This window comes from Myotis brandtii, unplaced genomic scaffold (genome assembly GCF_000412655.1).
Source record: "Myotis brandtii unplaced genomic scaffold, ASM41265v1 scaffold112, whole genome shotgun sequence".
NCBI classification, from domain to species: domain Eukaryota; kingdom Metazoa; phylum Chordata; class Mammalia; order Chiroptera; family Vespertilionidae; genus Myotis; species Myotis brandtii.
The window spans coordinates 4,218,552-4,232,870 of record NW_005353838.1 but is presented as its reverse complement, the minus strand read 5'-3'; the positions used below and the strand labels follow the sequence as shown (position 1 = coordinate 4,232,870).

At 38.1% G+C, this 14,319-nt stretch overlaps 1 protein-coding gene across 1 annotated transcript in view; it reads right to left on the bottom strand.

Annotated features, from left to right (window-relative positions):
* The window catches only part of MYO3B (myosin IIIB), a 443,210-nt gene that overhangs the window by 66,178 nt on the left and 362,713 nt on the right, over nt 1-14,319 (bottom strand). The window contains exons 33-35 of the mRNA XM_014545672.1: nt 7,307-7,413; nt 6,886-6,932; nt 5,704-5,871 (exon numbers count right to left, since the gene is read on the bottom strand). Of these exons, the coding sequence (XP_014401158.1) occupies nt 5,736-5,871; nt 6,886-6,932; nt 7,307-7,413 (290 nt within the window). The 3' untranslated portion in view covers nt 5,704-5,735. The remainder of the gene's footprint in view (nt 1-5,703; nt 5,872-6,885; nt 6,933-7,306; nt 7,414-14,319) is intronic.

Here is a 14,319-nt window from a genome sequence, read left to right as displayed (position 1 = left end):
ATGGTATGTGAATGATATATCAGTAAAGCTGTTGTGAAAATTATAGTTTAAATACTGATATTTATAAATGATTTATTTAAAACAATTTCAAGCAGGGCAAGTTACAACATGACAAACAGCATGCTCAAATTTGTATCTTCTTTAAAACTTGTTATCATACTTAATAACGATATTATTTATTGATAAAATTAAATTCCTTACAATATCCATAAAATTAAATCATGACAATGACTGGCCCAGACCAAAAACTGACTTCTGCGCATGGGCCACAAAGTTTCAATCGCACTGTATGTGCGCACCCGCATGTGGTATTTTGTGGAAGAGCCACACTCAAGGGGCCAAAGAGCCGCATGTGGCTCAAGAGCCACGGTTTGCCGACCACTGTCCTAGGTGATTTAAACAACAGAAGTTTAAGAATAAGGTGCTGGCAGATTCTGTGTCTGATGAGAGCCTGCTTCCCAGTACATAGATAGCCATCTTTTTACTGTGTCCTCATATGGTGGAAGAGGCAAGTAAACTCTTTGGAGTCTCTACTATAAGGGCACTAATCCCACTCATGAGGGCTTCACCCTCATGATCTAATCACCTCCGAAGGCAGTGGTTTCTCACCCTCAAAGGCAGTGGTTCTCAACCTTCTGGCCCTTTAAATACAGTTCCTCATGTTGTGACCCAACCATAAAATTATTTTTGTTGCTACTTCATAACTGTAATGTTGCTACTGTTATGAATCGTAATGTAAATGTCTGATATGCAGGATGGTCTTAGGTGACCCCTGTGAAAGGGTCATTTGACCGCCAAAGGGGTCGCGACCCACAGGTTGAGAACCGTTGCAAGGGCATATGAATTTTGAGGGAACACAAACATTTAGTCTACAACAGGCAACAAATAGAAAACAAAAATTTAAAATCCTTTAAATCATATCAAATTATACATGGTTCATAGGAATAAAACCAACAAAATATGGATAAGATTTCTTACATAAAATTATAAATCATTCTTTAAAGAAGAGAAGGAATTACTAACTAAATAGAAGGATATACCATGTTCATGGATTGAAAACTTCAATATTGTAAACATCAAATTGATTCCAAACTGACGTATAGACTCAAGATAATTAAATAAAAACCCTAACAGTTTTTCCCCCCCAAAATTGATTATTTGCTTCTGTAATATGCAAGGTGTCTAGATTAATCAAGGGTCTCCTGGAGAAAAAAAAAGTATTGAAAACCTTGCTCTGCCATATACCAAGGCCTATTATAAAGGTACAGTATTTAAGAAAAGGATAACAAATAGAACAGAATAGAGAATACAGAAACAGACTCATGAACACTTGATTTATGTAAATGATAGTATTTTAGAGCAGTAGGAAAAGGATGGTCTTTTCATTAAATGGGGCAGAGGCAGTTGATTATCCATTATAGCAAACATGAATATTTACCCCTACTGCATACCATTTGCAAATTCAATTTTGGGTGATTTAAAGATCTAAATGTGAAAGGCAAAATAATAATGCTTCCAGAAAATACTAAAGGCAAATGTCTTTATGATCGTGCAGTCCAAGACTTCTTAAACAGGCCATAAAAAAAGCACCTATCAAAAATGAAAAGATTGGTAAGTTGTACTATTTTAAAATTACACTTTTTTTTGTTTGTTAATCCTCACCCTAGGATATTTTTCCATTGATTTTCACAGAGAGTGGAAAGGAGGGGGAGAGACAGAGGGAGAGAAACATCAATTTGAGAGAGGCACATCAATTGGTTGCCTCCCACACGTCCCCAACCAGGGCTAGAAATCGAGCCTGCAACTGAGGTACGTGCCCTTGACTGGGAATCGAAATTGGGACCCTTCAGTCCACAGTGGATGCTCCACTGAGCCAAACCACCTAGGGCAAATTACACTTTTTTTCCCACCAAAGGGCACTTTAAGAGAATGAAAGGACAAGCAACCTAGTGGAGAAAATATTTGCAACATATACAACTAGCATTTTTTCAAATTAAAAAAAAAAGGTTAGAATAGGCATGTAACCAAAAATCTAAAATGGTCACTAGACACATAAAAATGTGCTCAATATCATTATTAATTGGTGATATGTGAGCTATAATTTCAATGAGATTCTACTATATACCCATCAGACTGCCCAAATGAAGAAGACTGATGATAGCAAGAATTGGTGAGAAGGTAGACCAATGAGAGCTTTCTTATACCTCTGGCAGGATTGTAAATTGCTACAATCATTCAGGAAAACAATTTGGCATTACATACTAAAGTGAAGATATGTTTACCTTAGAACCCTGCAATTCTAATCCTAGATAGATAGTCAACAGAAATGCATACAAATATATACTAAGACATATATAACAATGTTGGTAGTAGCAACTTCCAAAATAGCCCCAAATTGCAAACAATTCATATTTATATATCAAAAGTAGAATGGGTAAATCAGTTATGGCATATTCATATACTGAAATCATGAAAATGAATAAACTACATTTACATTCCACAACTAGATGAAACTAACAATTATAACATTAAATAAAAAAAAAAACAAGATCCCCAAAATGACCTACTATATGATTCCATTTATATAAAGTTCCCAAAACCTAGCTATAAAAAAAAAATCTAACTATAGAGTTTAGGGATCATGTAAGTGATAAAACTATAAATAAAATCACAGAAGTGTTTATCATAAAAGTCATGGGAGTGCTTATCTTTGGGGAGGTGGCTGGGGGTAGTAGTGATTGGGAAGGGACATGAGGGGGACTTCTAGGGTGCTGACAATCTTCTACTCTTGACTGTACGAGTGGTCACATAGATATTCACTTTCTGATAACTTACTGAGCTGAGTCTTTTAATTTGTACTCTTTTCTATATATGTAATTATATTTTAAAATAAAGTTTTAAAAAGTGGATGGAGGCATACTAGTATATGCAGATGAACTAAAATGGAAGAAGAAACAGCAGCTCAGAACCTGAACACCAGAAGTTTATAGTAAAGTTTTAAAAAACTGTTCTATACTCAGAATTTTTTCTGTTTTGTCCCGGGCCCATTATTCTAGTCACTTGACATTATCTTTCAGCCTATTGGTTTTTTCATGTAAGGCAGTCTCATAGTCAATGGCACAAAATTAGGTGTTTAATTATATGATTTAAAGTTCAAAAAGCAATAAAAAATTTAAACATAAAATTGTAAGCACTGGAAGAAGTTAAGAGAGAGGAGAGAGGAATTAAGATAAAACACATCTTTCATAGAAAGAGTAGATATTGCCTAAAATAGTAAATCAAGAACATAGAAGCAAATTATTCAGAGACATGTTGGAAGTCATTAAAATAATAAAAATTAAAAATAATAAAAAAAGGTTGCTTCTCAGGATAGGGACTAAGGTAGGGGCATAGAGAAGATTGTTTTCCACTATAAACTCTCTGTACTATTTTATTTTGGTTTTGTTTTTGCTATGTGCTTATTAAAATTAATAAGACATATATGAGATTTCAGCTTACATCATTCTCATCAATTCCTTTTAAGAGTTGCTTTTTGAGTTTGCGGCACTATAACTAGCCCAAGAATAATATCTAGAGTCTGTCTTATCTATGCTGTAGCTGATGGTGAACACTATTTCTAATGCATTGCTAGGAGTTATTGCTGTGGCAATGAGTAATTATTACAGAGCTTCTGAATTATGATTTTTACTAGAGACCCAGTGCACAAAATTCATGCACGGGTGGGGTCCCTAGGCCTGGCTGGCAACCGGGGCGACTGGGGCCTTCTGGCTGCTGGCTGGGGCCTTCCTTCATTCCATGCTGCCCCCTGGTGGTCAGCACACATCATACTGAGCATCCTTCATTCCATGCTGCCCCCTGGTGGTTAGCACACATCATAGTGAGCAAAGCAAACTCCCGGTCACCTGGTCGAACTCCCGAGGGGACACTTTGCATATTAGCCTTTTACATATATAGATAATAACTTCTATTTCCTTTTACAATTTACTTATAGATATATTTTAATTAGAAATAAGGCAGGTATACAATTATGTTGTACATGGACTAGTGGGAAGTTATGAATATTTCTATTCAACAGATTGAAAAGCAGCTAATATTATCAAATCAAAAGTAGACAAATCAATGATAAAAATGAAATTTCCAAAAATACTTATATTAATAATAATGCTAAAAATCTATATATTATTTTTAAACAATAAAATGATGTTCATTTGTGTTTCTTCTTCTCTACTTACATGCCTTAACAACATTACCTTTGGGGTAAAGGTCTGGAAAAACAATTGACTCAGTTTTTAAAAAGTAAAGTTTGACTATTGAATAATTGGCTCTTTCTTTTTCTTGTAAAATTACAAATTTCTGAGATCTTTAAATGCCTCATTTCATTATTTATGTTTATAAAATGCATATTAAAACTCTTCCCTTTAAAATTCTGAAATGTTCTTTTTCCTATTTCCTCAAGTTTATTTTTCTCAAAATCTGAGTACTCCCATGTGTACTATCTGCCACGTAAAAAAACTATTAAGAATATTTGTTCTAGGGAAAGGGTCTTGTAGGTTTTTTACATCACTCAGAAATCTCACATATTGTTTTGCATGTTGAATCATATTGAGTATCATAATGTATAATATAACATCATTACAATAAGACTAGCCCAACCTTGAATGAAAAATCAGAACTTACGGGATAATAAAAGTGATTAATCACATATAACATATAATTGAAAGTAACTTTTCTATCAGATATGTTGGTATAACTAGGTCTGTCCACTCAGTCAAGGGTGGGCATTAACTGGATGTCCACTCTGTGCCAGCCACTGTATGAGATCTGTGCACGCAGAGATGAAGAGAGAAGATGATTCCTGCAGACAGCCGACCAGAGAGTGGAAAGTTACAAAACCATGTGACATGGTCTCTGACAGGTCCAAAGATTCTTTCCAACACATTCCTTTCTTTTATTGCTAAAATGATGGGGGTGTCTTGATAAGGTGAAGTAAAGAGGCAAAGGTTTTATTGCCCTAATAATTAGCAAGAGAGGAGTTCCTTTGCCTTATAGGAAGAATCTAAAAAAATTTAGGGCTCTCTCCCTAAATACACAAAAAATTATACAGGCCTAGGAGTCCTTGGTATACTCTTCCAGCATGGAGACCCTCAGCAATGGAACCCTGTCCCTGGGGAGAGGCGGGCAAGGTGGAAAGACCAGCAAAGGGGAAAGGATGCTGTGGAGAGGCGAGGAGGAAAGGAACCTCTGGATTTTCACAGGGGCAGGACCTCTGGATTTTCACAGGAAAGAAACCTCTGGATTTTCATAGGAAAGGAACCTCTGGATTTTCACAGGAAAGGAACCTCTGGATTTTCACAGGGGCAGATTCTGCATGGAAGGATATGGTAGGAAAAATAAAGAAATACCATCAGTGTCCACAATTGGCTGATGGTGAGATTGTTACCCTTTTAGATGGGGGCGTGAATGATGGTTATTACTGCAGTGGAGGTGCACTCTGTGTCCCCAAGAGACTCATAGTTTGAGAAAAGAAAGGTTTACTCAGTTCAAGCTGCAGAACAGATGTGGGGAAGGTGATGGAGGTAGGAGAAAATGGTTAAGAATCTGAAAGTTGTTCAGTAAGGCTCCAGCATGTATCCATAGAGGCTGACCCCATTGCAGTGCTTTCTTATTAAATGACAATCAGTCAATTACCATGACTGTGCTTACCCTCAACAGACTTGAGGCTCCGGAAGGACAACTCAGTGCTGAGCAGATGCTTCTTTTGAGGACGAGGGAAAAAAGAAAGGGTGGGCTGAGTTGTCTTCCTCAAGGGTCGAGTCCATGGGTGACAGAGATTTGTAATATTCATCTTCACCATCAAGCACTTTGACTTGGCTGCAACGAAGAAAAGAGTTTTGGTAGAAAAAGAAATGCCACGGCCATCTCTGGGGCACCTAAAGTTGTTTGAGTACTTGGAACAAGGTTGGGTCCCAACACTGGGGCTGGGATGGGAGAAGGATAGCTTAGGGCAGCCCAGAGTCCTGCAGCACAGAGGAACTGGGGTCTGATACGCAAAGCCTTTCACCTCTGAGTCACACACTGATAATGGCCCAATGTAGTGGTGTTTGGAAATGGTGATCATATTGCAACTTGATGTATGTGAATTATCTGGCCTTTCTCCATCTGCTTTCCTCCAGGTGAGAAAGTTCCCCTCCTCACCTCCTCCAGTTCTTAAACTAGTACTAATTACCTACCTCATTCTTATTCTCAATTGAGATGCTAATAATTAAATGAGCTCAAACTCCTTAGAACAGTGGTTCTCAACCTTCTAGCCCTTTAAATACAGTTCCTCATGTTGTGACCCAACCATAAAATTATTTTCGTTGCTACTTCATAACTGTAATGTTGCTACTGTTATGAATCGTAATGTAAATATCTGATATGCAGGATGGTCTTAGGCGACCCCTGTGAAAGGGTCATTCGACCGCCAAAGGGGTTGCGACCCACAGGTTGAGAACCGCTGCATCAAACCACTGGAGGAAATTTTCCTGTATCTTTAAGGCTCAGGGGTAGGGTAATATAGGGGAAGCCACCTATTTGCCCTGTGTGGAGTGATCTTGCTTGTGGGAGAGTTTTATACAATCCGCTATGTCTCCACTTATGAGGAAAGTACAATTCCCTGAGAAATAACATTTGCCTTTCGATGGCAATTCCAGCCTTTTCAGACAGAATAGATTCAAGTTTTGTATACTTGCTACTGTGAAAAGTAGTTTCCAATGTCAACAAGAGCGGGGCTATACCCATTGCATATTTTTTAGAAGCCTCTCAGGAAAGTTTTGCATTTTCTGTAATATCACAAAGGACCCCTTCTGTTTACAGTTGCTTAGAACTAAGAAGACAGATATTTACCCAAGTTTTCTTGGCTTCCTCTTGCTCCCTTGATATTCTAGAGTTCCCTGTGGAGAGGGCCAAGAACACACAGTCAAAGCAAAGCAGCAAGTCGTTAATTTTTAATTCAAAGTGATTTTGTGTTGAATGCAAGCAGATGCTGATAATATCAGAAGTCACAGCATAATTTTTTTGATCAAAGGGCTCAAGTGAGCCTGATGAAGCATGCATCTTGCTCGTCTTTGATAAACCACATCAATTATTCACCGTGAAGGCAGACATCCTGACATGAAAGCAACAGATAAAGAGCCTAAGCACATGTTCAAGACGAGAGCATAAGAGGGTGGGGGTGGGGCTGGAGGGGCTGGAACAGGTATTAATAACAGAATTATTAACTGGAAACAAAGCCGGTGAAACAGCTTTATGGCCACTTTGAACTCACATTTAACTGGTTATAGTACATGGTGTCCTCGGGGCTACTCAGCATTTTGGGCTGCTGACATCTTCGGCGAGGTGTTGGCTGCTTCTGTGCAAGACCATTTTCTGAACCTGCAACAAGATAGCAAAACTTTACTGTAAACCATCTGAGGTTTTGGGAAAATTACGTGAAACATTTCTCTTCATATAAATGCACTTAGTAGAAACTGTGTCTCATTTTTAATGGACATGGTAGAGTTTTGCTATTATTAGAGAAATATTATCCTAAAAAAACAAACACACAGGGGTTCCTAAGTGTAAACAAGAGATACTGTCTGTAACTTTGCCTTCATCTTTTTTTTATCTGAATCAGCAGTCAAGAGTGACATAAAGCAAGCTGGTTTGTCCACTCTGAAGGAGAGGGTGGTGAGCAGCCTTTGCAGAGTAGAAAGTGCCCTTAGTGAGATAACTCAGGACAAAGAAGGCAATCTGGGATGGTTTGTACCACATCCGACAGTGAGAGTTCAAAGACATCTGGAGCACACACACTCGTGAGTAGAGGAGAAGCAAACTTTTTGGTGGGATACATTTTGTAGGAAAATGGCTTGAGCTAGTATTTACTGAAATGCTTTGAACAATGCCATTGATCCGTGCAATCTCTGGAGGTAGTGCAAGGGAGAAGGGAAAGGATGATTGCCCGATTTCATGGAGCAGTCTCTCTGTGTTAGTCCTAACTTCAGAATCCTGGACCAAGAGTGCCCTGGGGGTGAAGAAACCACGTGTTCAATGAGGTCATGATTTATTTCCCTTCCAGGCAGATGATTTTTGTGGAATCGGCTGTCTTTTTGGCACTGTATCTAAACCAGGGTTCAGCAGTTCTAACTTCTTGTCAACATACACACAACTGCTGTAGAATCTTGTTCACGAATGTCATAGTCTAGAGAAGAGATATCATTTTCACAGACCAAGTGTATATCATAAACTAATTATTCACAAAAAAGAGTTGGAGATTTGTAGTCACAGTTTGACTTCACTAGAGATTCCTACAATTTAAGGAAATTTAGGGGGAATTTCTAAGTGAAGAATGACTCAGCAAGGACCATTATGAATAGTGAATTATCAGTTTCTGAAGTAGGAAGTCTTGCATTTTTCTTTTTCTTTAATTGGAACATATTTATATTTGAACAAGACTATTGGAAAGATACAGGATTTTAGAAACTGTCCATTCTAAATACTCTTTTTTCTTCCTCCCAGAAAAGGAAACTGAGGTCTACAAATGTGGAATGACTCATCCCAGATCAAGTGGCAGAGTGGGAACCCAACCCTAGATCTTTAACTCCTGTTCTAGCAGTAAAAAACAACAACAAACAATAGCATTATTGTCTTTCTTAACACAAAACATTCTTTTTTTTTTAAAAGTCAAATGTAAAAGTAAGCTCCATGAAAAAATATTAATTAGCATAGCAAAGTGATGCTGCTGGCAGAGGGGTCCAGTAGCCTTAGCATACAACCCTGTCCACATCTCCAGGAACTCTGTGCAGAGGACGGGACTCCAGCCTCTTACACTGGTTATCATCACCCTCAGAGTACAAGGAATCCAGAATTGAAATGCTGTTTTTTTGTTGTTTTTTTTTCCTCTGATAGTTCCAACATACCCAGCTCCTGCTTGCTTTGCAAAATCCATAGTCTTTACTATGGTAGAATGTGAGGTTGTGAGGTCCTTTTGTGTTTCTCTTCTGATTTATAAATTGATAAGCAGAAGCATCTAGAGTTAGGGTTGCTGGTGTGAACATGCACTGGAGATCTGACATGTATCTCCTTTAGACTTTCTAATGTTATAGGAATTCCAACCTTGTCAACTCAAAAGACTAATCTTAAAGAGTTTTGGAGTTCAGCTGGAGTTCAGCTTGGTTTAGCTGAACTTTATATTTATATAGTGTTTATACTTGATCAGAGGCTTTTATTTATATTCTCAACTGGGAATGCCTAATATAAGATGTGGTTTTCAACTTTTGCTCTTGAACAACTTGTTGTTCCAAGATTTTCCTTACCTGATTATTAGAAGGAATTAAAATATTGGATAGAATTTTCTCAATTTGAAAATTTCTACCATAAATTTAAAACAAACAAACATGTGATGTCTATACTATACTAGAAACTAGTGTAAGCTGGTGTCTGATTTAGCATCAAATTTTCATTTAAAAAAATATATTTTATTGATTTTTACAGAGAAGAAGGGAGAGGGATAGAGAGTTAGAAACATCGATCAGCTGCCTCCTGCACACCCCCTACTGGGGATGTGCCCGCAACCAAGGTACGTGCCCTTGACCGGAATCAAACCTGGAACCCTTCAGTCCTCAGGCCAACGCTCTATCCACTGAGCCAAACAGGTTAGGGCAGATTTTCACTTTCATTATTTTAACTTTAATATCTCTGTATTTCAGATGTTTTGCAGAGTGCTACAACTCGTAGGTGCTTTGCCATTGGGGCAAATCTGAGTGTCATTGATACATGACCAATCATAAGCAACCAAATAAATAATTGGGATATGAATCATGATTCAACGAGTGCTGTTAAAACAATTTGATAGCAATATGCAAAAAATATAACTTAAATACAAACCTTATCACAAAGTACCTAAATGTAAGGTACTTTGCTGGATATTGTGGGGAAGATAAAGAGAAATAAGACAAGGTCCTTGCCTTCAGTCTAATAGAGAACACTGAATTAGAAGACGTAAGTAACTTGCTTAAGGCCATAAGCTAATGCTGCTGGACAGAAATTAGTATTGTTTTTTTAATTTCTAAATTTTTTACTTTTCTCAATATACCTCTTGATTCTCACAGGCCGCAATAAATTCCAGATGAGTCATATAGTTAAACATTTTAAACATTCCCATAAAAATCTTAGAAGGAAATGAAATATCTAGTTTTTTTTTTAAACTGTGGAAGAAGATAGAGACAAGGAGGTTTGATTATATTAAAGTAAATTATTCTATATGATGGACAGTAACAAAACTAAGATGAGAGGAAGTGCAACAGAAAGATAAAAACAATGAAAAAAATAAATACACACAAAAGTCTACAATCCAGAATGTGGAAAGCCTGAATCAAGAGAAAGACAGGCATATTCATATATATTGAAATGCAATTATGAAAAAATATATTGAAAAATGTTCAGCCAGAGCTTTAATTAAAATAATTATTACTTCCTTTCTATTAATTAGGATAAGCCAAAAGGTCAAAAGACCTTGTGGGAGAGGCCCCAGGTACACTGGCCCATAGGTTCCACCTCCCCTGAAGTACAACTTGACAAACTATAACAAAAGCTGAACATGTTGCAACAAGTTAAACCAAAAATAAAAAAAGAGGATCTGTATGAAGATGGATATGACAGCACTTTTTGTAGTAGAAAAAAAGCTAGAAACATAAGTATTTAATAATTGGGGAGAAGTTAACTCCAAGATATAAATATGATATCATACCATGAAGATATCAATAAGGATAAATATGGGTATGGTGCTGATAGATGAAAGTTCAAAATCCAGAAAAAGAAGCAAAACACAAATAGCATATAGCACATTGATTAAACCCAAACATGTATGCACATTGAGAAGTTTATGATGATTTTTCTGATAAAAGTTTAAAAATAGCCCAACCCGTGTGGCTCAGTGGTTGAGCATTGACCCATGCACTAAGAGGTCACTGGTTTGGTTCCTAGGCCGAGCACATGTCCAGGTTGCTGCTGGATTCCCAGTAGGGGGCATGCAGGAGGCAACCAATCAATGTTTCTCTCTCATCGATGTTTCTATCACTCTCTCCCTACTCCCTTCTTCTCTCTCTCGAAAGTCAATAAAAACATAATTAAAAAATAAAAAAAGTTTAAAAATAAACAAAAATCGATGAGGCATGTAGGAAAAAATTCTTCTGTCTTTTAAAAGATGAAGAAACTGTAGGTAAAAAATGTCTACTCTGTAAGTGTCAGAATGGGAGCCTGAACCCCTGTCTGTCAGCTTGTGAGCCAGTTTGCTTATGAGTTACAAAACAGTATGGTTATCTGGCAATTGCCTATTTCACTTGACTAGTTTTTGTAGATAAACTGGGCAATCCAAGTTTGAAGATACACATCAGAATATCCGTCATTTACTCTGGAGACAATGAAGTTCATATTCTGAAAGTGGCTGATTCCCACCTTACATGTTTGTAAGCCGAGCCAAACTCTCCAGTTTGTAATCCATGAGGATCCCTCCCTATAGTGCTTCTTGAAAGTATATTTGTCAAGAATACCAGTTTGTATTGAACATAGGCCTCTTTCTGTTATGAGACTCCCTGCACTCCCCCACCCAGCACCTTTTGATTTCATATTTGAGACCTTGAACATCTTTCTCTTTCGAGTTGTCACAGAATCTCACAGGAAACTGGAGATAAATCTGCCAGAAAATGGGAGAAATCGGAATGGAGTTTCAGGAGTGTGGGAAATGCATACTCCTTTCTCTCTTATCCGAAATCATCACTCATTGTGGCTGCACAGTTGGCCAAGGCCTTGGTGAGAGACCAATAGCTGAATTCAATTGATGGCTTCATAACATAACTTCAGCAACTGGTTTGGAAATTTAATATTTCAGTTCTCTTTATTGAACATGCAGGTATATCCAAGCTAGAGTTGCCAGGGCAGCCAGTTAAATATGAATTTCAGATAACCAATACTTTTTAAATGTAAGTACATCCTTTGTAATATTTGGGACATACTTATATTAAGAAGTGATTGGTTGTTTATCTGAAATTAAAATCTAGCTGGGTGCCTTCTCTCCCCCAACCCAACCCCCCCACCCCTTAAGTCTAGCAACCCTAATTCAAGCACAATTTAAGTCACAGCTGAGGCATTCTGTTCTCCCCTAAGGTCTGAGATGAAGAAGGAAATGACTTCCTCTACTCTATTTGACCTGTTGAGTTATGGCTATTTTGGCTACAAATGCTCTCCCCAACATTGTCCCCTGACACTTAGTGTTTCAATTGTCATCATCCACTACAGATGTGCCAGTTCTGGTAAATTTCCTAGCAGGATTACAGTGAAGGAAGAACCACAACGGAGAGCAGGATGGGGCATACAGTCCAGCTATCCTGGCCTGGTGGGGAAGTATGATTTCCAGGCCCCCAAGGAATGGACAGGCAGTGAGCAGGGTTCCTGGGAGAGAGCACACTAAGAGAGCCATAGTCCTTTGCGCCTTCCCTGGAGGCCTCAACAGGCGTGGATACGTTCTGAGTAGTATGACTGCAATCTGGTTGCCATTTGTGGGTGAGGCATTCTCAGAGTCACTTGCCAAGAAAACATTTCCTTGAAGCAAACAGAGTGCTCTGTGTTTAGATTTACAGATAGCAAATCCCAAATGGAGTTATGAGATATACCCCCCCGTGGGGGGCATTTAAGTAGATTTGGAATTATGTGACTAACGTATAGAGCTCTGTCAACTCCGTGCCTAAGGGGAGGCAGAGCATTACTCTGACCAAAGTTCTCAGGTCAGTTGTGGGGGACAGTAGCCCAGCTGTCAGCTGAATGATCTCTCTCCTTAATGATGGTTGACCATGCTACCTGGTACTCCAGTGGACACTTCCATGAAATAGCTTCCAATGAGAGGACCTGTCTTCTCCAGCTCTGTGCTTCTTCTCCTTACCATGTCATTCGTAGGTAGCAAATCTTGTTTTGCAAAGTATCTTTTTCTTTATTTCATCGCATTTGTTAACCCCATAGAGGCAGCAGAGGCACAGGGAGATTCAGAGATCACACCACAGGTCAGAGGCAAAGTCCAGCTGAGAATTCAGGTTTCCCAACATCCTGCTGGCAAAAGGCCCCTTGCTTTTCCATCTGCGGGGTCTGAGGCCCAGGGAGCGTGGGCTCCTCTGCCAGTCTCCCTTCAGAGCCAGGGCTAGAACTCAGGCCTTTTGATTCTAAATCCCAAGGTCTAGGCCATCTATTATGATGCGTGTTTTTTACTGAGATGTTCTTACAAGGTTTTTTACCTTTCCATGTCTGACTTCAGGAGGGACTGAGGAATTCAGTGGTTTTTTGTAAAACACACAAACACAACCAGAAGAGAGATTTTTCTCTTGGGGTGCATGTAATTCATATCTTCCTAAGATGAAAGGAAGGCTACACATTTTCCCAGTTGCCATGTTATGTCGTGAACAATCTTCTTCAAAATTGTAAAATGGCTACAAAGAAAACATCCCTGAGTTAAATTAGTGCCCGTGGAAGATGGCGGAGTTACAAATTGTCTATAAGGAATTTTCCTCTTAATAGTTAGGGAAGTGGTAATAATTTTCCCTGAAACTGTTTCATAGTTCAGGGTTTGGCACACACTCAAATAATGAATGAACGAATGAATGGTAACTGTTCATCATTCTTGTTAAGATCTGCCCCATCTATGTAGCCTACTCTTTGCTTCTGTAAGTTGGGATATTATTGCCAAGGCTTCCAACAGGAAGAGGGCCTTTTCTATCCTGGAACACATCTGGAGAATCTGTAGTCTAATAAGGAGGGAGAGAAAGTCAGCCTCTTAAAAAGGAAGTTCATTAGTATTTTATCCTTTCGATATTTTTCTGGGAATATGCATTTACTTCTCTTAACATTCCCATCCCCCGCAAATATCAGTATTCACCTACAGTAATTTGTTACTGCTTCTCCCACTTAACAATAGAGTAATAAATATTTTTCCATGATATTAATCTACTTTAAAAATAGTATCTTTCTTTTAGAGTTACATTTTTAAATTTTTTTTTATTAAAGTGTAGTTGGTATTTTTAAAAAAACAATGAGTGAATATAATGCACAAATAAGTTAAGCAGTGAAAAGTCCATCTTTTGTCCTACCTCCTTATCCCAACCTCACACTAGAGCAAATTTCTTATCTGTATTCCAGATTATTCTGGCATCATTTCTAATTGTTGTATGATATTTCATTTAATAGATGATCCATGAGTAATTTGCATAATGTCCTATTCGAGGCAATGTTTTTCTATAACAAGTAATACTTTGAGGAATA